Source organism: Diabrotica undecimpunctata, chromosome 5, assembly GCF_040954645.1.
Source record: "Diabrotica undecimpunctata isolate CICGRU chromosome 5, icDiaUnde3, whole genome shotgun sequence".
Taxonomy (NCBI): Eukaryota; Metazoa; Arthropoda; class Insecta; order Coleoptera; family Chrysomelidae; genus Diabrotica; species Diabrotica undecimpunctata.
The window spans coordinates 116,907,896-116,929,404 of record NC_092807.1 but is presented as its reverse complement, the minus strand read 5'-3'; the positions used below and the strand labels follow the sequence as shown (position 1 = coordinate 116,929,404).

Sequence of the window (21,509 nt, the reverse complement as noted above, 5' to 3'; positions counted from 1 at the left end):
GGAAAACTACAGAAAGCACATATAACTCCCGCGGAAATTTCAAGTGTAACATAATTAACCTCTACGAGGGGGAAATTCTACGAGACATCAAAAGATACGAAAAACTATGATCAAAGCGAGTTAAGTTGTTATGCAACTTTACGTTTTTAGAACGCTGCCGTGACGCAAACATTATACCAACTTGTATGAAGCTTAGTTTTTACAAAAACAACTACAAAACCAAAAACATTTTAAGAAGGGCAAGCCTAACGCTTATTAAAGAAGCAATTCATGAAACCAGACGGGACATCGATAAAATGAATTCGGAGTCATTACAGTTGCACCTTAAGCTAAGTAATAGAATTCATCCAACACTGTAAAATTTTTTTGATAGACTTACAAACTTCCGAGCGGAAACAGACTCTGACCTTAGTCAGAAACAGTCTAAACCAAAGAGATGATGCTCAAAGACTTCCAACAACATGGAAAACGGTATTAAAGAAAAAGACAAAAATGCATCAAACCACAAGACCGACTAGTAGGACCAAGACTTGCGGCTATAAAAAGTAAACGCATCGACCAGGGGAGTCAGTTAACTTCAACTTCTTCCAAAAATCCATGAGCCCAATGTTCCCCTAAGACCTATCGTCAGTGCATACAACTGCCCCACTCAGAAATTGGCAAAACATCTCACTTTATCCTTACAACCATTAGCCAAAAAAGCTCTTTTGTCAAAAACTCTTTTCATTTTATTGATCTTCTGAAAAATATTTCTATTTTACCCTCAGATATACTAGTTAGTTTTGACATTGTTTCTTTGTTCACCAACATTCCCATCGATGAAACCATTTCCATCTTGGACTCTAAACATCAAATCCCCCAAGACACACTATCTCTTATAAAACACTGCATGTCTAATACATACTTTTCATTCCAAAATCATTTCTATCGTCAAATCAAAGGTGCCCCAATGGGATCTCCCCTCTGTCCCGTAATAGCTGATATTTTCATGAAACATTGCGAAACAGCAGCCCTGTCCTCATCAAATCTCAAACCCACCTGCTGGTTACGGTACGTTGATGACACTTTTGTCATTTGGCCTCATGGTAAAGACACGTTAAATCTCTTCCTCTCCCACCTGAAAAGAATACATCCTAGTATTCAGTTCACGATGGAAGTTGAGTCTGAAGCGTCTTTGCCATTTCTTGAAGTTCTTATTTAGAAAAACTTACCTCACAGTTTTTCCTATTCCGTGTACCGGAAACCCACTCATAAAAACCGATATCTTAATGCCCAGTCACATCATCACCCCGCCTAACTCAATTCAGTTGTCAACACTCTAATTTCTCGTTCCATAAGACTTAGCGACAACAATCATAGGTCATCCAAAATTAATTCAATAAGGCAAACACTCTTACAAAACGGCTACCACAAAACCCAAATCAATAAGAGCATTCAAAAACATCTAAACCCCATTCCATCCAAAAAAGAAACCTTGCCGCCGGATCAACCCAAAATCTTTCCACCTTTCATTAAAGGTGTCACTGACAAGATCAGTAGAACTCTTCTTCCTCTAAATATCAAAACCACCTTTACTACTCATTCCAAGTTGTCCAGTCTCGTCAGATCCGTAAAAGACCAAATCCCTAATGAAGACTATGGTGTCTACGAGATACCTTGTTCCAGTTGCCCACCTACATACATCGGACAGACAAACCGACGAATCCATAACCGTATTTACGAACATTCTATATCTGTCAAACATTCCGATACTACTTCAGCCCTAGCCCAACATCATATTCAAACAGGCCACAAAATAGATTTCGAAAAAACAAAAGTCATCGCCCCCATCCGCTCCTTAAAATCAAGAATCATTCGTGGAGCTATCGAAATCGAAAAACGGCCTAACAGCTTAAATACGCGCGATGACGCGAAACGATTGCCGGCAACATGGCGAGCCCTGCTTCAGCGACCTCCCGCCCACACCGCTCAGGCCACGTCAGTTCGGACCAAGTCAGCGCATACCGTTCTCGCGCATACAGCGAGTATAAAAGCAGCCACACAGGGTAAGACCGGTTGTCACTCGACACTGAGGAGTAGGCAGATTGAAACCTCAGTGCCGAGAGACAGTTCTTGTATTTATACAGAACACGATACTGGTACGTCTCGAGTGAGGGGAGTAGGCAGTTTGAGACCCCGAACTCGAACGGAACCGTATCACTCTTGATCATGGCTCCAAAATGGGTGTCGAAACGTCGAGTAATAAATTGTCAACGCGGTTCTTCCCGAGAACTAAGTAATTTTCATTCATCTGACCGCGGAAATTTATCCGAACATATATATATATATATATATATATATATATATATGTGTGTGTTTGTCAATTTATAAGCTTTCACCTTTCTTAGAAAGGACTAAACTTTCCAAGCGGCAGAACGTGTTTTGCAGATTGTGAATTATTTTAGTTAAACAGGTTGTGTTTGTAAAGTCCTGTGATTATAATACACGGAATTGTTGGTTTAATAATAAAAAGCGATGTTAACAAGTGTTAATAGACATATTTATTTCTAAATTTGTTTTGTACTATAATGGTCACCATGACAATAATTTGTGTAATTTAAAAATCATAAAAAATTAATTTAAAATTCTTAGCAGGTGGTTTCTGTATCAACAATGTAACGACACCTTTTTGATCAATAAAAAGAAGCTAATAAAAATGAAACACCGTAATGTCGCCGACTCGAGTCTACCGTCATAACTCGTTTATCTTTTACGCTTTTTCGAGGCAAGTAGGCGTAAATTTCAACAGGACTAACTCGATTTCATAAAATCATTAAAAAATATAGCATAAAAAATGAATATAAAATGCAGGTAGATAAAAGATAAAAATAGCCCGGTAAAGTGGAAATAAATGTCAGTTTTATACTAATAAAGTAGAAGATAAGTATAAATAACTGTAATTAGTATCGATTTATTGATTAAATATATGGCATATTTCCAATTATGTTACGTTTCATATAGTATGAAACGTAACAGAATTGGTAAATATCCACTTTTTTCATGTTAAAAACATAGATTTTGAAATTTGAGGACACTTTCTTGGGACCAAATTGTTTTTATTCGTTAGTAATTAAAAATAAAGTAAAAAATAGTGCTGCCACCTGAAAAGAAAGTAATTATGAATTTTTTGCAAAATTTCAAAAATTTCATGAGCAAACTAATAGTAATACACTTAACGTGGCATATAAAGTATTGTCCAACGTATTATACAGAAGATTGATCCCCTATGCTGAACAAATAGTTGGGAACTACCAGTGCGGTTTCCGACTCAATAAATCAACAACGGATCAAATCTTCACAGTCAGGCATATTCTTGAGAAAACGCTTGAGTTCGGAGTCGACACCCACCACATATTCGTGGATTTTAAAGCCGCATACGACTCAGTCAACAGATAAAAACTTCTACAGGCTATGGTGGAATTTCAAATGCCGCTTCATATTGTTTAACTAACGGAACTTACACTCTCAGGCGTAAAAATTGTAGTCAGAATCCAAAACGACTTTTCAAGACACTTCCATTGTAAAAATGGACTGAGACAGGGAGATGGACTGTAGTGTCTCTTATTTAACCTTGCACTATAAAAAGTAATCCGAGAGTGTCATATTAATACGAATGGCACCATCTTTAATAAATCTGTACAAGTGGTCAAATATGCAGATGACATAGACATTATTGCTAGGTCCACAGAATCTCTGATCGAAGCATATCTATCACTAAGGGCGTCTGAACTGAGAATGGGATTAAAAATAAACGCACAGAAAACCAAGTATTATATTGTACTAGATCACGCAACTAGAAACCTAGACTATTAATGGATGATCTGGAACTGGAAGGTGTGGACACCTTCGTCTACCTGGGCTCGCTGCTGACCAAAGACAACAATGTCAGCGAAGAAATTAAAAGAAGAGTAGTGCTTGCCAATAAGTGCTATTATGGCTTGAGGAAACAGATGGCCCCAAAACTACCCAGAAAAATTAAAGTTACCATACATAAAACACTAATAAGACCAGTGTTAATATATGGGTCAGAAACGTGGTCACTTACACAGAACGACCAAGAATTGCTTAAACGTTTCGAGAGAAAAATTCTAAGGAATATGGAGGAGTCCAAGAACAGGGTTTCTGGCGTAAGCGCTACAACTTTGAGTTATAAGGAAGTTTTGGGGAACCTGAAGTTGTAAAATGTATTAAATTAGCACGCCTTCTATGGATAAGACATGTAATTAGGCGAGATGAAAATGCAACGATCAGAAACATTTTCGACCGGGGAGGACCCGTGGGAAGAAGAGCCAGAGGAAAACCAAAACTTAGGTATCAAGATAACATAGAGAATAATCTAAAATCCATCGGAGTTAAAGCATGGAGAAGAGTTGCTAGAGACAGGGGCGAATGGAAGATTATTCTGAAAAAGGCTTTGGTTCATAATGAGCTGTAATACCACTGATGATGAAAGTAACAGTGATAGTTAAGTGTAAAACAAAACTTATTCACCAAAATCTAAGAAATCGTACAAGCCACTTGCCAAAAGCGTACCGAGATAATTGATACGTTCTATACTAAAAACTTACGCTGTAGATTGAAAATGACAAGAACAACAAAAGCACTATTTTAAAAATAAAACAAACTACATGTTTTTTAACAAGGTTTGTAGGTGCTTTTGAGCAAATTCACTGTCCATAACACAGATTCTATAGTTAAAAAAAACGAAATGAAGAAAGGATAAAACCAATAGTAGTAAATTACTACAATTCTACAATAGGAGGAGTTGATAGAGTTGACCAGCATATCATCGATTACCCTATGACCAGAAAACGTGAAAAGGTATACTACAAAGAAATATTCTACCATCTGATAAAGTTATGTCTTTGGAACTTTTATTTGTTATACAAGAAAAATGGAGGACAATACACACCATTACAATTTCGCATGAATGTGATTGAAATTGTGAAAGTGAAAGAACAAAGATTACTGATGTCGTAGAACGTATAGCAAGACTCAAGTGGCAATGCATCGGACATGTTTTCCGAGATAATTTCGAAAAATGGACACAGAGATTAACAAACTGGAGACCAAGAGAGAACAGGCGAGGAGTAGGCAGACCACAGAAGAGGTGGGCAGATGATATCAAACAAGTCGCGTGCAAGCAGTGGATGAGAATTGCCAATTGAAATGATATTTGAAACTTATCACTCCAGTATAATCATGACAAAAACTGGTCGCCCTGGATCGACTCTAGCCCCTTTTCGTTTATCTAATAGAAATGTCAAAGACCAATACAGAAGAAAAATAATCCGACACGTCAATTTGCAATGTGTAGCAGAAAAAGGGATAACATCGGAAAAGGAGTTCGAAAAGAAACGAGATATATGTGTCCTAACTGTCAAGTGCCATGCTTCAAAGACTATTGCACTAAATCAAATATATAAAATATACCTATGCTTTTATTGGCAAACAATGTTTTTAGCATTTAATTTTCCTGTGACGAGATAACTCGGGATAATAATTTTGTTTTTTTTTAAAGGTTAATTTTTTCTTTAATATGCCTTATTTTTAATTTTTTTGTAAATATACATTTTGCACTACTTTTATATATTAAAATATGCCAATAAAAAATTGTCACATTTTTCACAGATTTTTTCAAATTAATTCGTAATGTAAGCGGTTAAAAGCCGTACAGACTATCAATTATACTTGTTTTGGCATAAAATTCGCATATTTCGGAATTTCTTTGTTTGAATTCTGTACTAAAAATAATGTACAAAAAAAACATTCCAGGTAACTGGACTATAAAAATGAATACATCTAGAATAAAGATCAATAAAGGAAAAAGAAATAAAATTGTATTTTAAACTTGGCATTTCCAATTTAAAGTTTACAAATTATATAGATTGGCTTTAATTCATCACTCTGCGCTTATAACGAAAAAGTTGAAAGCAGTTTCTCCAAATCTTCGAAGAATCACTTTGGCCTTCTCGTTCACGAAGACTTTTTAAGCGAATGACTGATCTAGGAGGCACTATCAGTGATTGATTTCAATTGTGTTTAAAGTATTTACTTCAAGACCAATGAATGAAGTAAAGAAATGTTGGCTCGTACATAAAAGTTGCAAACGTAATTTAAAATACACACAGTTTAAGGTTTTATAAAAAAATGTTTTTTTTTAGTAAACTAAGAATGTGTTTCAGCTTTAACCGCACAAAAATATTTTTATTTTTTTAATAATAGAGTTCAACGTTTTTGGCTAGCTATTATTTCGAACTATACCGATTGGCGTAAAATTTTAAGAGGACGTAAGGAGTTGTTTAGACATAAAAAGTTATGCTGTGGCCATGTGCGCTGTTACCATAAATGAAGGGTACAGGAATAAGGGGCTCATTTACATTTTGTTCGTTTTGAGTAAATCAATATTTAAGAGATAATTTACATATGGCCTCTTTAAAACACACATAAACAACTATAAAATAATATCGCATTATTACTGAATGTCTGTATAATATAAATTTACGTTTGTTTGTCTAATTATTTACTCGTTATAGACGATTTGTTAACATTCACGCACCATGTCAGGTATCTGCAAAGGAACAAGGGACTCATTCTAGCAATGTGCAACTATTAAACAAAAGTTGGGTTTATCTGTGGGGAAATTAATGCAAATAAGATTTTTACTGTTTATTCACATACCAATAGATGTTTAAATTTACAATGTTACATTAGTTTAAAAAAACTTACTACTTATAATATTTAATGTTAATGTAGTATTCGGCCGCATTCGGTGAACAGAACTTCTTTAAATCTCGCAGGTCCTTATATTTTTCTGCAGAAATTGGCAAGACATCTTCATAGGCAGATCCTGGTAGTATGAATTTAGTACCAAGTATATTCTTTATGTGTCTTTTGTTTCTTCCAACCATAGAGGCGTGTTTCCACACTCCATTATACGTTGAACGAAAGTAGATGTTAGTGTTTGAATTAGTAATTTTTAGTTCCTTTATCGGTTGTGATAGAAATGTTGATTTTTTGGCATATATCGTATCAAGATGGGATGTCCAACTTCGAAAAAATGAATGGTCAACATTAATTACTTCAAATGGCGTCGGTGTTTGACGAACATCCTTAACTACCTCAATTCAGTCGTCAGGAACCTCTGTTCTAGTTGCAGATTTGTTAGTCCCATGTCCCATATTTTTATCGCACTCTAAGTATGAGTGCCCTCTTACTGGGAATGTCATCATTACAGATTCCAACTTTTTTTCTACATGAACTAAATGATGAAGGAACCGAAACATTGTAAAATTTTTGTTTTCAAGAGTCACAAAAGATACTTAGGTGTTTTTTATTTCGTCGCATAATATTGTACAAGAAGTGACGAATAAGAGAACAAACGTCATCACTACCTTTCTTCCCCTCTGTTTCTGGATACATGTAGAAGATACTTTGTAATGTAGCCAGTACGTGAATATTAAATACGTATTCAGAAAGTTGCCTTTTCATTATTATGAATATTAGGTACTGGAATAATTTTTTCCGTAATCTATGCAGATAGATTCGGAAAAATTTGCGTTATTTCTACTGTTGATTCGAGACTGTCGTTTTCTGTCATAGAAAGTGCCTGCTTTTAGTTTATGTATTTTGTTTTCTACATGTAATTTGTGAATCGCACGCTTAAGGGATGCTGAGCGATTCGGATGATTTGTACCTCTTTTTTCAACGTCTAATGCTTTAACTTTAATTTGATATTCATCACTTATACTACAAATATCTGTGCGTGGATAAACCAAACTTATACTAAAATCTGTGCAGAATATACTCCGGTATGTTTTATAAGATACTGTTACGTCTTTGTTGTCCTCTAGAAACATCCTGTACATATTTCTTAGGTTTAATTCTCCTGGTAGATACAGCTTGGTTGAGTCGTGACGTCTATAATGGCTGGTCCGTCCCTTGAATGAATACTTTACTTTTAATTTCGTCATCAAGTCTGTGGTGGTTTCCATGTTTTCCCCTTTTATCACTTGGGGCGATTTACGTTTTCTTCAGACTACTGACTAAACATTCAATTTTCTTCTTAGTTTAACCATGAATCGACATAAAAGCTTTCTCACATACGGTAACCTCTGTCGCCTGAGACTCTATCATAGCGAGCACCCTATACTTGTAGACAGCGTCATAATGGTGTGCATCTTCATTCTTCGACGGTCTTTGAATGGCTAAACTGAGATCAAACCACTCAAATAGCTATTTTGTACATTGATTCAATAGTATTGAAGTTTTTCAGGATAGTTTGTCGAGCTTGTTCTGGTATTTGCTCGAAACACTTCCTTTTACACTCACCCGTTTCATGACTCGAGAGTTTTATTTTTTTTTACAACGTCTGCCATCCGTCCATGTGACTTTCTTTTATAAGTTTTTGGTTATACACACACTCCAATACTATCAATACTAGTTTCATTACCCATTTTAATTCTAAGGAACACTATTTTATATACAATCTATATATTTTGTATACAATCTAGGTGCTCAAGTGCTGGGTGATGATGATAATACAATCTAGGATGTCATGAGCTACCAATCAATTTAGGATTTATGTGTGCATGCGATGAGACAATTGCTTTAGAAGCAATTTACTTTAGAAGATATAAGTTTTTGTGTTAGAAAACATAAATTATTACTACAAGGGCATTAGCATCAAAATATGTCACCATGTATAGTGACACTTACACAGATAAGAATTAAAATTTTTATTTTAAATTGTATCTTATGAGACAGCTTCAAAGCAGTGCTAAGGTCAAAATTTTTGACCATAAATTTATGGAAAGTGGTCATTCTTATCTCCCTAATGATTCTGATTTTGTGTAATAAAGATTGTTAAACTGGGCTTTTGTGGTAAGTGCCAATTTAACAAGAATAGGAGGTTGGCTGATGTGGTGACCAATGTAACAAAAATGAAAGAGGGTGCCCAAATATGACAAACTGACAGAATAAAGGATAAGTAAACAAGAAAAGAGTACTCTACCATATTTATAAAGTAGAAATACATACACAGGTAATAAATATTTTCTAACTATTACTGATTAACAAAGACTATTAATTTTTAATTATAATTTGAAAGTGATGAACTTTACATTTGGATCCATAGAATCTTACGCAAGAGATGAGGTCATTTATATTCCGGCAGATTGGCGCTCTATAATCGCAAAGTCCAAACGAAAAAAGCTTTTTTTGTAACACAAATGTCAGGACAAGACTTCAAGTCTACGAAACTTCTTAAAGCAGCAGTTACAAAGGCGGCTTAAAATTGCTTTGGGTCTCATTTTTAATCAAAAATTAAATTCTGGGAGTGGGGGCATTTTGCCCTTTAGCTATAGCTTCAAAAATATGGCATTTATGTACAAAAAATAATAACCGAAAAGTATTCACTATATAATACATGTATGCATTTCAAGAAGAGAACAATATAAAGGATGATTCATTTGATTTGAGAAAGTTTATAATTTCCAGAAAAGGGAAAAATCTCCCAACAACGTACCTAAATACTACCATAAAATCAACCATAGTGCAAAAATTATTGTTAACAAACAAAATTTATACAAATAGTGTTAACCGTTTAGTAGGAGATTACTACCTAGAAGTCACTCGGTAATTTTTATCACCAAAGAGCAAGAAGTGGAAACCCGGCATATATAACTTTTGAAGAAGAAAAAGAAATTAAAAGGGGCCAACCAAACCTCAAATTTTCATTAAGATCCATATTATTTGAAATAATTTCTAGGCAATTCCTTTTTTACCGTTAAACAGTGAACTCATAACTATAATAAGTGATGGATTCGACCGTTACTTGATGGAAATTCATTTTATATAAGAATAAAACTCTGAAAACTTTTTTTAACACATACAACACACAAACATTAAAATAAATAACACCAGCTTTTAGAACAAACAACAACTTAGGCAAATATATTAACCCTCCGTTAGGCACGTGGACTACAATTGTAGATCACCTCTTTTCAAACACTTGCATAATATATCTGTCAATTTATCTTACATGCGCGTGCATCTCAGTAGCTGTTGCTAACTGACGTCTTATTCTAATTTATGGTTTTATTTGTGTTCGGCACTTCAGTTGAGTATTGAGTATTTTGTTAAGCATAGAACAGTACTGGTCTTCGATTGTAGACCACGTATCCACTGACGTTACAACATTTGGCTACATTGCAGATATTTGATTCTATTGTTTATAAAATTCAACGTAACTTTTATTTATAACCATTTGGTACACTTGTAGTTACTGTGATATATTTTAGATACTACTATGTCTGATAATAAAAGAAGACGGGTGAAACGAAGCAACGACCCGGAAGTTTAGTCTCAATGGTTTGAGGAGATATCATGTGGGGAAGAAAAAAAAATTCTGTGATGATGAGCCTGAAGATAATCTCGATGTGAATGTGAATTTTGCTGAAAGGAGACTGCTAATCACGAAACAGACTCTGAATTAGAAACATCGGAGCAAGAAAAATTGGCCCAAGATGAAGGAACGTCAGACGACTCTGATAAAGCCCTTATTTAAATTTTTACATAGGAAAAGACACGGTGACTAAATGAAAAAAGAATAGATCCAATTTACAAGTTCGAATCCGTTCTCAGAATCTCATCAAACTTATGCCTGGTACAAAAGGAAACGCACGCACTGTTAAAACTGAGTAATAACTGTTTAGAAAAATATTTTTATTAAATAGATACAAAGCAAATACCACAAAAATCAAGATTGTAGACAAACTAATGAAACTGAAATTCGTGCATGTATTGGTATATTGTTCTTGATATAATGAAACAGAAATTGGTATATTGTTCTAATCTCTTAGAAGTTCCAGAAAAAATTTACATAAAATATGGAATAATTTTCAAGGATTCGGAGTTGAGTCATGCTACCTGGCAATAAGCGAGAAAAGGTTTCGATTTCTCATAAGATGTCTACGGTTCGATGATGTAGAGACAAGAATAGAGCGAAGAGAAATTGATAAACTTTCACCCATTAGAGAACTTCTGGAAATATTTTTGGTGAATTTCCAAAATAACTTCATTTCTAGTGAGTATCTTACAGTAGATGAACAAGTATTAGTATTTAGGGGACGTTGTGCGTTTAAGCAGTACATTCCAAAGAAACCAGTCAAATGTGGCATTAAAACATTTGCTCTGGTAGATGCAAAACGTTTTACACATTCAATTTGGAAACTTACGTGGGAACTCAGCCAGAAGGTCCATACAAATTTGTAAATACCAGTAACGAAATAACTCTTCGGTTGGTAGAGCCCATCGTAGGTAGCAATCGTAATATTACGGCAACCGGTTTAGCAGTTTATCATTGGTCAACAGTTTACTAAAGAAAAAACTTACATATTTGGGTACTGTAAGAAAAAACAGACTAGAGCTTTCTCAAATGTTCTTCCCCAGAAAAATCGAGAAGTTAAGTCGTCTCTTTTTGGTTTCTAGCTGATTGTACTATGGTGTCATATGTACCAAAGAAAAATAAGTCAGTGGTATTGATATCCTCCATGCACAATGATGATGCTGTAGATGAAGATACTGGAGATGATAGAAAGCCAGTAATGATCACTGATTATAACAACACCAAAATCGGCGTGGATATGGTAGATCAATTGTGTCAGAATTATAACGTAGCATGAAATACACGCCGTTGGCCAATGGTTGTGTTTTACAATTTATTAAATATTTCTGGCATAAACGCCCTTTGCGTGTAGGCTAATCATTCCAAACAACAAAAAGAACGCAGTGACTTCCTTGAAAAGTGTGCTTGGGAATTAATCTGACCACAAATTGAAGTTAGCTCAACAATTCCTCGGTTGCCAAGAGAAATGAGGAAGCGAGCTCAATCTCCGCTGGGCATAGCAAATAGTCCCCCTCAACTTACTGTGCGACCACAAAATTTTGTCGGGCGTTGCCATGTTTGTCCTCGAAATTTGAACAAATCTTCTAGAAAGTCTTGTGTGAAGTGCGGAGCGTTTGTATGCAAAAACCACATGAAAGAAATCTGCAATAAATATTTTACTGACTAAAAATGTGATTTTTTTGTAGTCTCTAAGTCATACAATTTTTTAACAGTACTTTAATTTATGGATTTTGGGTAGATTTTGTTCTACAACAATTCTTCTTTTGTCAAATTTACACTAAAGTTCTTATTAAAGCAAAATAGTTTTATTGGTTAATAAAAATTTTAAAATGTATGGAGCAGTCTTTTTCTTGTCTAGTAAAGAAACAAGTAAACCTTTTGTTATAAAAACTGGTCAGTATCAATAATAATTCAACAAATGTACCTAATGCAGTATTCTTGAAACTAACTTTTATGTTCAATAATATAAATAAAATGATCTACGATCGTAGACCGCGTCACCAACCGTGCCTCAGTTTACCACGTGCCTAACGGAAAGTTATATACAGCGGTATATACAAACTTTAATGTGGTGACTATCCAAAACTTACATCGGTCAAACTGGTAGAACTTTTATCAAACGTATGGCAGAACATAAAAGGGCTTTCAATAATAGAAAAACAGACTCTACATACCCACTTCACCTTCTACACCATAATCATTCTTTTAATGACGAATTTTAAATTATTTACATTTAAAATAAAGGCCTTAAGCTATCTTTATTAGAATCTATGGACATCAACAAACTAAAAATTACAGCCATAATTCTGAATGACCAACTTGAGACAAACAGTTCTCTCGTTCTCAACTTATTTAATTAAAAACTGTAAAGTGTAAACAAATACCAAAAATAGATCACTTGAGAAAGGCACTTTGACCGAAACTGCTGTAGTGATAATAATTTAAAATAAATTTTGTGGAGGTGTAAAAAATAAGAGATTTCAGTGTTTTATTGTCATAACTATAATTAAAAAATTACTTATTAGAGATCAGTAATCAATGGCAAAATTAACAGGTATGCAAATTAAACTTTAAGTTAATTAATAAGAATTTATGTATGTTTGGTTTAAAATAAAATGTTTGAGTTATCACAATTTTTTCTATTGCACTTGACTATAATATACATTTACGCTATTCTTTATAATGCGTTTTACAACACATAATAAAAAAACTCTTTAAAAACTACTAATTTACTGTTACTACTACTAATTAACTTTATACAAAAAATTTTAAATAAGGTAATATTTCGCTTACATCTCAAAACATAAAAATATATTACTGTGATATAGCTTGCACCCACAAATCCTTTCATCTCACCAACTACATACAAAACCATTAGAAAGGAACCGAGAAGAAAACAAATAGGGCACTAAGAGAATTTCAAAGTGAAAAGCAAGTAATTTTGCTGTAAAATTCCATTCAGAAAGTGCGAATTCTGAAAATAAATCTGTCCGAAAACGTACCGCTGAATAAAAAATGCCTTTAGGGACGTGATATGTCCACCGAAACAACTTAGTTTCTGGGTCCATTCGAAAGGGGATCCCCAGGGTAAGACCGCAAAATCCGACTGCGGATTTTCGGTGATTATTCGATAGAAGATCATGACATTTTCTTTGATAAATTGCAAAATTTCTAATTGATATAAGAAATCATAGATAATTTATATTCATAATGTATGTCTACATTATGTATTTTGAAAATAAAATTAAACGAAAGAGGATTACGAGTAACATACGAGAATTTTCTTAATTATTTGAAGTAACTACTTCTTACCGTTCGGTATGCCTGTTTATTTTTGCACGAATCCCAACCAATCTCACTCGTCAGTAGACGGTGAGCTTGTAGTATAATATACATAATAAACTTTTATATTTATATGTATATATAAATGTATGTATATATAAATGTATGTATATATATCTATATATATGTGTGTGTGTGTATATATATACAGGGTGGTCCTTAAGTAATTGTACAAAAAGAAACCATAGATTCTGCACTTTAAAATATTGCGATTTAAGTCAAATTGCTTTAATAAAATGTTGATATTAAGAAAGATATAGGGTGTTAAAGTGGAAATTAAAAAAATTAATTTTCACTATAACTTTCATGTTTGTAAACATTTATGTATAAAAATTCATAACTGGGTACTATTGATCTTCAGAAATTATAATCTAATGCATACTTTATTGTAGCTCATAGAGGGCGCCACATATGCCACATATGTGGTATACATTTGCACTTAACTTTTTTGCTGTTTAAGTTACCGGTGTTTGTGATATAAAATATTAAAGATACATTATTTTACCAAAAAAAAGGTATACTTGTTAATTACCTAAAAACTCAAAAGTTTTCGAGATAATCGCATTTTACAAATCAACTACATAATTCAGATTTAACGCAATTACTCCAGGCAACGAAAGAAAATTACACAAAAACATCAATACTTCTGAATTTTAGTATAAAATGCCTTCAATAAAGTTAATAGTTAACGAAATATTAAATAAAATAAATATATTAGCAGGATAGAATAGTAGGATTTGACAAAATAACAGAATAATTGGATTTTACATCAAACATTTTACTTTTTGTGTTAAATTAAAGTCATAATCAAAATATTTTATTAATAAACCAAATTAAGAAATAGTTAAACTTAATAATTTTAAACTTTTTGTCAAAGTAAGTGTTCGATATGTCAACCATTTTCGTTAATTCATTTGTCAATACATTTCATAAAAGATCGTCTCATATTAAATAGCATCATTGTATCTAAAGAAACTGCTGCAGTATTTATAATAAATATTATAAGTATAATATATAATAAACATAATATAACAATAAAGTATTCGTTTGGGAATTTTATGAATTAAATAATTATATTAATATCTTACCCCATGACCAAGGAATATGACTACCACGAACAATCCAACGTTCAGGAAAGTTGTATTTAATTATGTTCTCACTGCACTTTTCTTTATAATGTGGTGGTGTACCAATCAATAAAATCATTTTATAAAAAATGTAAATAAATCTCACCATTCAAATTACAAGGTAATTCGCATGTCCGTAAAAAATAAATACTAATGGTACCAAACCATACGATATGCATTTTAAACATGAATTTTAAATAAACGTCATTTTTTATAAAATTATTTTGATTTATTGGAAGAATTGTCATCAAACTTAAGGCGAAATATGTGGTTTATGCAAGATGGTATACCACCACATTATAGAGATAAGGCAGTGAGAACATACCTAAATACAACTTTCCTGAACGTTGGATTGTTCCTGGTAGTCATATTCCCTGGTCATGTGGTGAGATTTTAATATAATTACCTAATGCATAAAAATCCCAAAAGAATACTTATTCTTATTATTGTACTTATAATACTTATTATAAATACTGCAGCAGTTTCTTTAGAACCAATGATGCTATTTGATATGAGACGATTTTTTATGGAATGTATTGACAAATCAATTAAAGAAAATGGTGGACATATCGAACACTTACTTTGACAAAAAGTTTAATGTTTCTTAGTTTAACTATTTCTTAATTTGGTTTATAAATAAAATATTTTGATTATACCTTTAATTTAATACAAAACGTAAAATGTTTGATGTAAAATCCAATTATTCTGTTATTTTGTCAAACCCTACTATTTTATCCTGCTAATATATTTATTTTATTTATTATTTCGTTAACTATTAACTTTATTAAAGGCAATTTATACCAAAATTCAGAAGTATTGATGTTTTTGTCCAATTTTCTTTCGTTGCTTGGAGTAATTGCGTTAAATCTGAATTATGTAGTTGATTTGTAAAATGCGATTATCTCGAAAACTGTTGAGTTTGGAAGTTATTAACAAGTATACCTTTTTTTTGGTGAAATAATGTGTCTTTAATATTTTGTATCACAAACACCGGTAGCTTAAAGAGCAAAAAAGTTAAGTGCAAATGTATTCCATATATGTGGCATATGTGGCGCCCTCTATGAGCTACATTAAAGTATGTATCAGATTATAATTTCTGATGATCAATAGTACCCAATTATGAATTTTGATACATAAATGTTCACAAACATAAAAGTTATAGCGAAAATTAAAATTTTAAATTTCCACTTTAACACCCTGTATCTTTCTTAATATTAACATTTTATTAAAGCAATTTGGCTTAAATCGTAATATTTTAAAGTGTAGAATCTACGGTTTCTTTTTGTACAATTACTTAAGGACCACCCTGTATATATATATATATATATATATATATATATATATATATATATATATATATATATATATATATATATATATATACAAATGCTATTATTTTGGCGTTTCAGCAAGGTCGCACTTGCCATTGTCAAGTCAGATAGTGGCGCTTCTCGCTGATGCTTGAAATTAACTGACTAACTGAGTTGGACAAAAAGGCCAACGAATTTTCCGAGTTTGAACTTGTATCAGCCCAAGTGTCTGATGAGGCAGGAAATGCTAAAATGATTCATAACACTTTATTGATACCGATTTGAGCACGGGAAGTTTAGCGAATTTGTCCTCCTAGGCCACATATTTGGCCATTTAATTCAACAAAGCGATAGCAGCTTTTGCTAAAAGATTTAATTTTTTACACATTTCGTATAGCCCAGAGGACAGAAAACAGTATCATTAAATCGTTTTCGTTTATGGTCGCCAAAGCAGGTGGTACCTCTGTACGCTAACCACTGCCGTGGTCAAGTTTTAGGAGACATTCGTTTAACTTTCTGAGTTTGAATTTGTATCAGCCCAAGTGTCTAATGAGGCAGGGACATGCTGAAATCATTCATAACACTTTATTTATACCGATTCGAGTACGGGAAGTTTAGCGAATTTGTCCTCCTAGGCCATACAATTGGCCATTTAATTTAACAAAGCGATAGCAGTTTTTGCTAAAAGATTTAATCATTTACATATATATATATATATATATATATATATATATAAACCCAAAATATATACAAGAAAAAAAGTACTTGTGACTCGTTTGGAAAAAATATATAAATATCTTTTGGATGGGTTGCTCTCTTTACCACTTCTAAATTTAGAAAAATCTTTTAGAAGTTAAATATGCTAGCGTGTGTTTAAAAATTAAGATATAAATAAAAATATATTGTACTCCAGTGAAGAGTGCATTATAGTAATCCAAGTAATTTCAAGAACTGTTAATACTCAATTGATTTGAAATGACAAATGGAAGTATCAGCATTTTACGAAACAATAGACATTGAAAATAAAAATGAGGTTTCGGGATTTTCCTAATATTAAAATTTATTTAGCGGTTGTAACTGCAGATAAGTAGAAAAAGTTAGAATATTGGTAAGAAATATTTACATAAATTGTTTAGAATAAGACAGTTGGACAAATTGTTTCTAGGCAGCCAAAAACAACAGATTTAGATTTTGGTTATTCCAAATTTTTTTGATCTGAGATCAAAAAAACGGCCATAGCTTAAATCCGGTATTCTTCCACAGGTGACTTCTGGTGAATGTAAAAATATAACTCCTATTAATTTCCGTTCCCGTTATGTAGGAAAAAAGAAGAGAAAAATAAACCAAGGTATGTAAACTTGTAAAAAGTGATAAAGTTCGCACAAGAAATTGGTTTGGTCCTGACAAGAACGTAATGATACGACGTCCTTGGGTCAATTTTAATAATTATATAGTTTTCGCAAGTAAGAATCGAAATAAAATTACTAGACAATAGTTATTTGAAATATTTGTGCAACATATGGAATATTTATTAATGAAAATGGAAGGAAATGTAAAAATAAAATCTAATATAAAAATGTAACAATGGATATTCTAAAATAACCGCATATATTTATTTTGACAGTGACTTATCATGCCCAATTAAGATGGAATGCAAAATTAACAAACCGAAACCATAATTCCAAACAAAAACCCAAAACTATTGTACTCAAAATGAACTAAAATTCTTGGAAAAACTAAACTAAACCCTAAATAACACTAGAAATCCTAAGATTTCCTACTTGGTGAAACTAAATTCAAATTTTTACAACTGTGCTTTCTAAAACTTGCAAAGCAGACAGATTGATAGATTAATCGGCAAGGAAATCTATAATTTGAATTCCAAATGCCATTCATATCGGTAAAAATTATAAGTGAATTTATTTTCTGGTACTCGAAATCGAGTAAAGAACTAAAACAGAAGAAAGACGGTATTAGATTTATTTTTGATGTAGAGCATTCTCAAGCCGCTTATACGTATTTCAACCTCATTAGATCTTATCAGAACGACATATGCAATTGTTTTGAATCGAAACCAAATCTCTCATGTCATAGGAAAATAATTTATAAAATAATTATTTACAAACGTTACAACGCCATCTGATAACATCACTAGGAATTCTAAGATTTCCTACTTGGCGAAAATAAATTTACATTTTTACCACTTTGGTTTCGAAAATTTGCAATGCAGACAGATTGATAAATTCAGTTAAATCGAAATTAAATCTAATACCGTCTTTCTGGTATGGTATTTTACTCGGTTTCGAGTACCAGCACGAACACCAGAAGCTAAATTCACTAAAAATGTTTACCGTGATGAAAGGCATGTGGAATGTAAAATTATAGATCCCTTTGCCGACTAATTTATTTGGTTTCGATTCAGAGCAACTGCATATGTCGCTATGATGAGACCTTATGAGGTTAAAATACGTATAAGCGGCTTGCGGATGCCCTGCATAGAAATTAAATCTAAACCTGTTCTATAATCTAAATCTTTCTGTTAAACCCTAAATATTTCACATCATTTTAGTACCTTTAGTACTAGTGTGTTCTCTCTTAAAAGTTTCGACCAAAAGTAACCGGTATAACCGGTAAGTTTCTAAATAGGTAATAAGTATTGCTCTACTCTTAGTGATTGAACGTTATAATTATTTATTTTTAATTTACTTAATTTTTAAATTTTTTAAGTGACGGACCGGTACATTACTATAACCAACACCAAAGAGATCCTGAGTGGATTATGGGAGACGATCTTAGTATAAAATATTTATTTTTTATGTTATGTTCTGGAAATCTGGAAAACTGCGAGTCACACTTAGGGCCAACATACCAATAAGCCTCAAAAGAAAAGTATTTGACCAATGCGTATTACCGGTCATGACCCATGACCGGGCGGAAACTATGATTCTTACCAAGACTACGGCTTCAAAATTGAGAGTGGCACAGAGACAAATGGAACGATCTATACTGGAAGTGACGTTGCGGGACCGAATAAGAAACGAAGATCTGCGAAGAAGAAGAGTATTGCTGATGTTATGGAACGCATAGTGGAACTTAAATGGAATTGGGCAGGCCATGTAGCGAGAATGCATGACTCACGATGGACGAGTAAAATTACACATTGGAGCCCAAGAGCAGACAAACGTAGAAGAGGAAGACCACCTACACGTTGGGCTGACGACATCAGGCGTATCACGAAACATTGGCAACAAAGAGCACAAAATCTCAAAGAATGGAGGGGTTTAAGGGAGGCCTATGTCCAGCAGTGGACGTGATAAATGAAGGCTGGGTGATGATGATGATGAACATTTCTGAATACGGAATTTTCTTTCCGTGTATAAGTACTCGAAGCAGAACCCATCGCTTACCCTTACCCTTAGAAAGGTCAATAAGCAGTTCTAATTGCATATTATTAACAAATAATATATGGATATAACCAACAAAATTTTGGTAAATTAATAAACGTTCTAATATCTGAAGTCTTAGTAAAGGCATACGTAATTAAAAAAAGAATTGTAATATGTACTTTTATTTTAAATTACGATATAAGTATGAATGGTTTTATTTATACTCTTTAGCTATCCTTTGTTGTCTTAATAAAAATATAAGACATAACACAATGAGCTCAAAGTAAATAATAAACATAAAATGCCAAATAAGGCCAAAATAAAATGACAAATTAAGCTTATATGAATCATTGAGATGCAGATGTGATCACTAAAGACGTAAAACTACCGTTTATTGTGTTTTTAATACATATGTGAGAAATATGGAATAAGATATTTGGTAATAACATTTGATTTCAATACTAAATAAGATTCATAAAAAAGAAATTGTATTGTAGAATAAATATGTAATTTTAGCAACTAGAACAGTTTTCTTTAGTTCGATTATATTAAATACTTTTCTGAAAATTTATGTATGTAACGAAAATAGCACTTACCGCTTTATCTCCTAATTGTTCAACTCTACAGTGAAGAAAAGCTGTTTGTCCAACGGTGGTCGTGACATTTCGTGGTACATTAAATTCAAAATAAGGATATATGCTAATATTATTATTTAATAAATCTTCATCCATATTAGACACTACAGCTCCTGAAAAGAAAATAACATCTATTAGTTGATGTTCCTCAATTCCAAAATGTATTTATGTCAATTATGTGTCTTAACCATGTCAGGTTAATAACGAAATATATAGCTTGCATTTTGATTCAGTGATTTGTTATTAAATAAAGTCGGATTCATTGTCCTAACAAATATTGATATAGCATATCGAAATAACTGCGGCACCTCGGACGGATACTAATCCAAGGAATAATAATTTTTTTTTTTTTTAAAGAAAATATTTTTATAAATAAACAGATTTAAAAACGCGATTTAACAAGCTTTTACTCAATAACATAGCCTCTTCTTTTATATTTTTGTTATTATTGTGAATTAAAATAATCTTGATAGGTTACTTTTTAAACGAAAAGTATATATTCTTAGTACTGTTCTGAAACTATTTTTGTTGGGAATAAGCTACAATTTAAGTTTAAAATAAGTTTATTTTTGACACTTCGATTTCCACTTCGAAAATCAATATAAAACAACAATTTAAACAAATGTTGTTTTTTGATTGGTAAAAAATTCTTATAATAATTTAATTTTATTAACCTCATTCATTTTGACAATTCAGACTTATAAAATATATTTTAAAGTAGATGACTTTAAAATGATTTGCCAACATCATTAGTGTGCGTTACTGGAACGACTTTATGATAGTTCATTCGATTACATGAAATTAACTTTAACTTGTGATTTGTCTTTAAAAAGACAACCACATGTAATGTGGATGACAGAAAAATTCTCCAGTTATTTATTCCTTAGTAATTATATCCCGACACGTTAGGTATTTGATCTTACATTTAATTTATTCTCAACAAACTCCAAAGTCTAATTTTATATGTTGTTATTTAAAAAACAAAAATAATGTATCCTCGATATGTTATTGACTTACTATTAGCGGTACTTTCTTTTTATTGATTTACCCTTTTAATATAGGTAACCAGATCTTACGCATTCTGTCAAGAAATTTGCGACGAAAATGTCTCATTTCGCATAGTTAGAGCCGTTTCTTTGATTTTTCTCTTTTATCATGTGTTTTTTTTTCAGGACTATATTTATAACTTACAAGATCTTTCTATTAAACCATATGTTTATTTTTCAATGCGTGTTTACATATTTGAGATCTATCAAAATCTT

General features: G+C 32.4%; 1 protein-coding gene across 1 annotated transcript in view; it reads right to left on the bottom strand.

The window, feature by feature from the left end:
- The window catches only part of LOC140441702 (zwei Ig domain protein zig-8-like), a 592,415-nt gene extending 572,054 nt beyond the window's left edge, over positions 1–20,361 (bottom strand). Inside the window, exon 1 of the mRNA XM_072532585.1 lies at positions 20,209–20,361. Coding sequence (XP_072388686.1) covers positions 20,209–20,343 — 135 coding nt within the window. The 5' untranslated portion in view covers positions 20,344–20,361. The remainder of the gene's footprint in view (positions 1–20,208) is intronic.
- Positions 20,362–21,509: the final 1,148 nt, after the last annotated feature.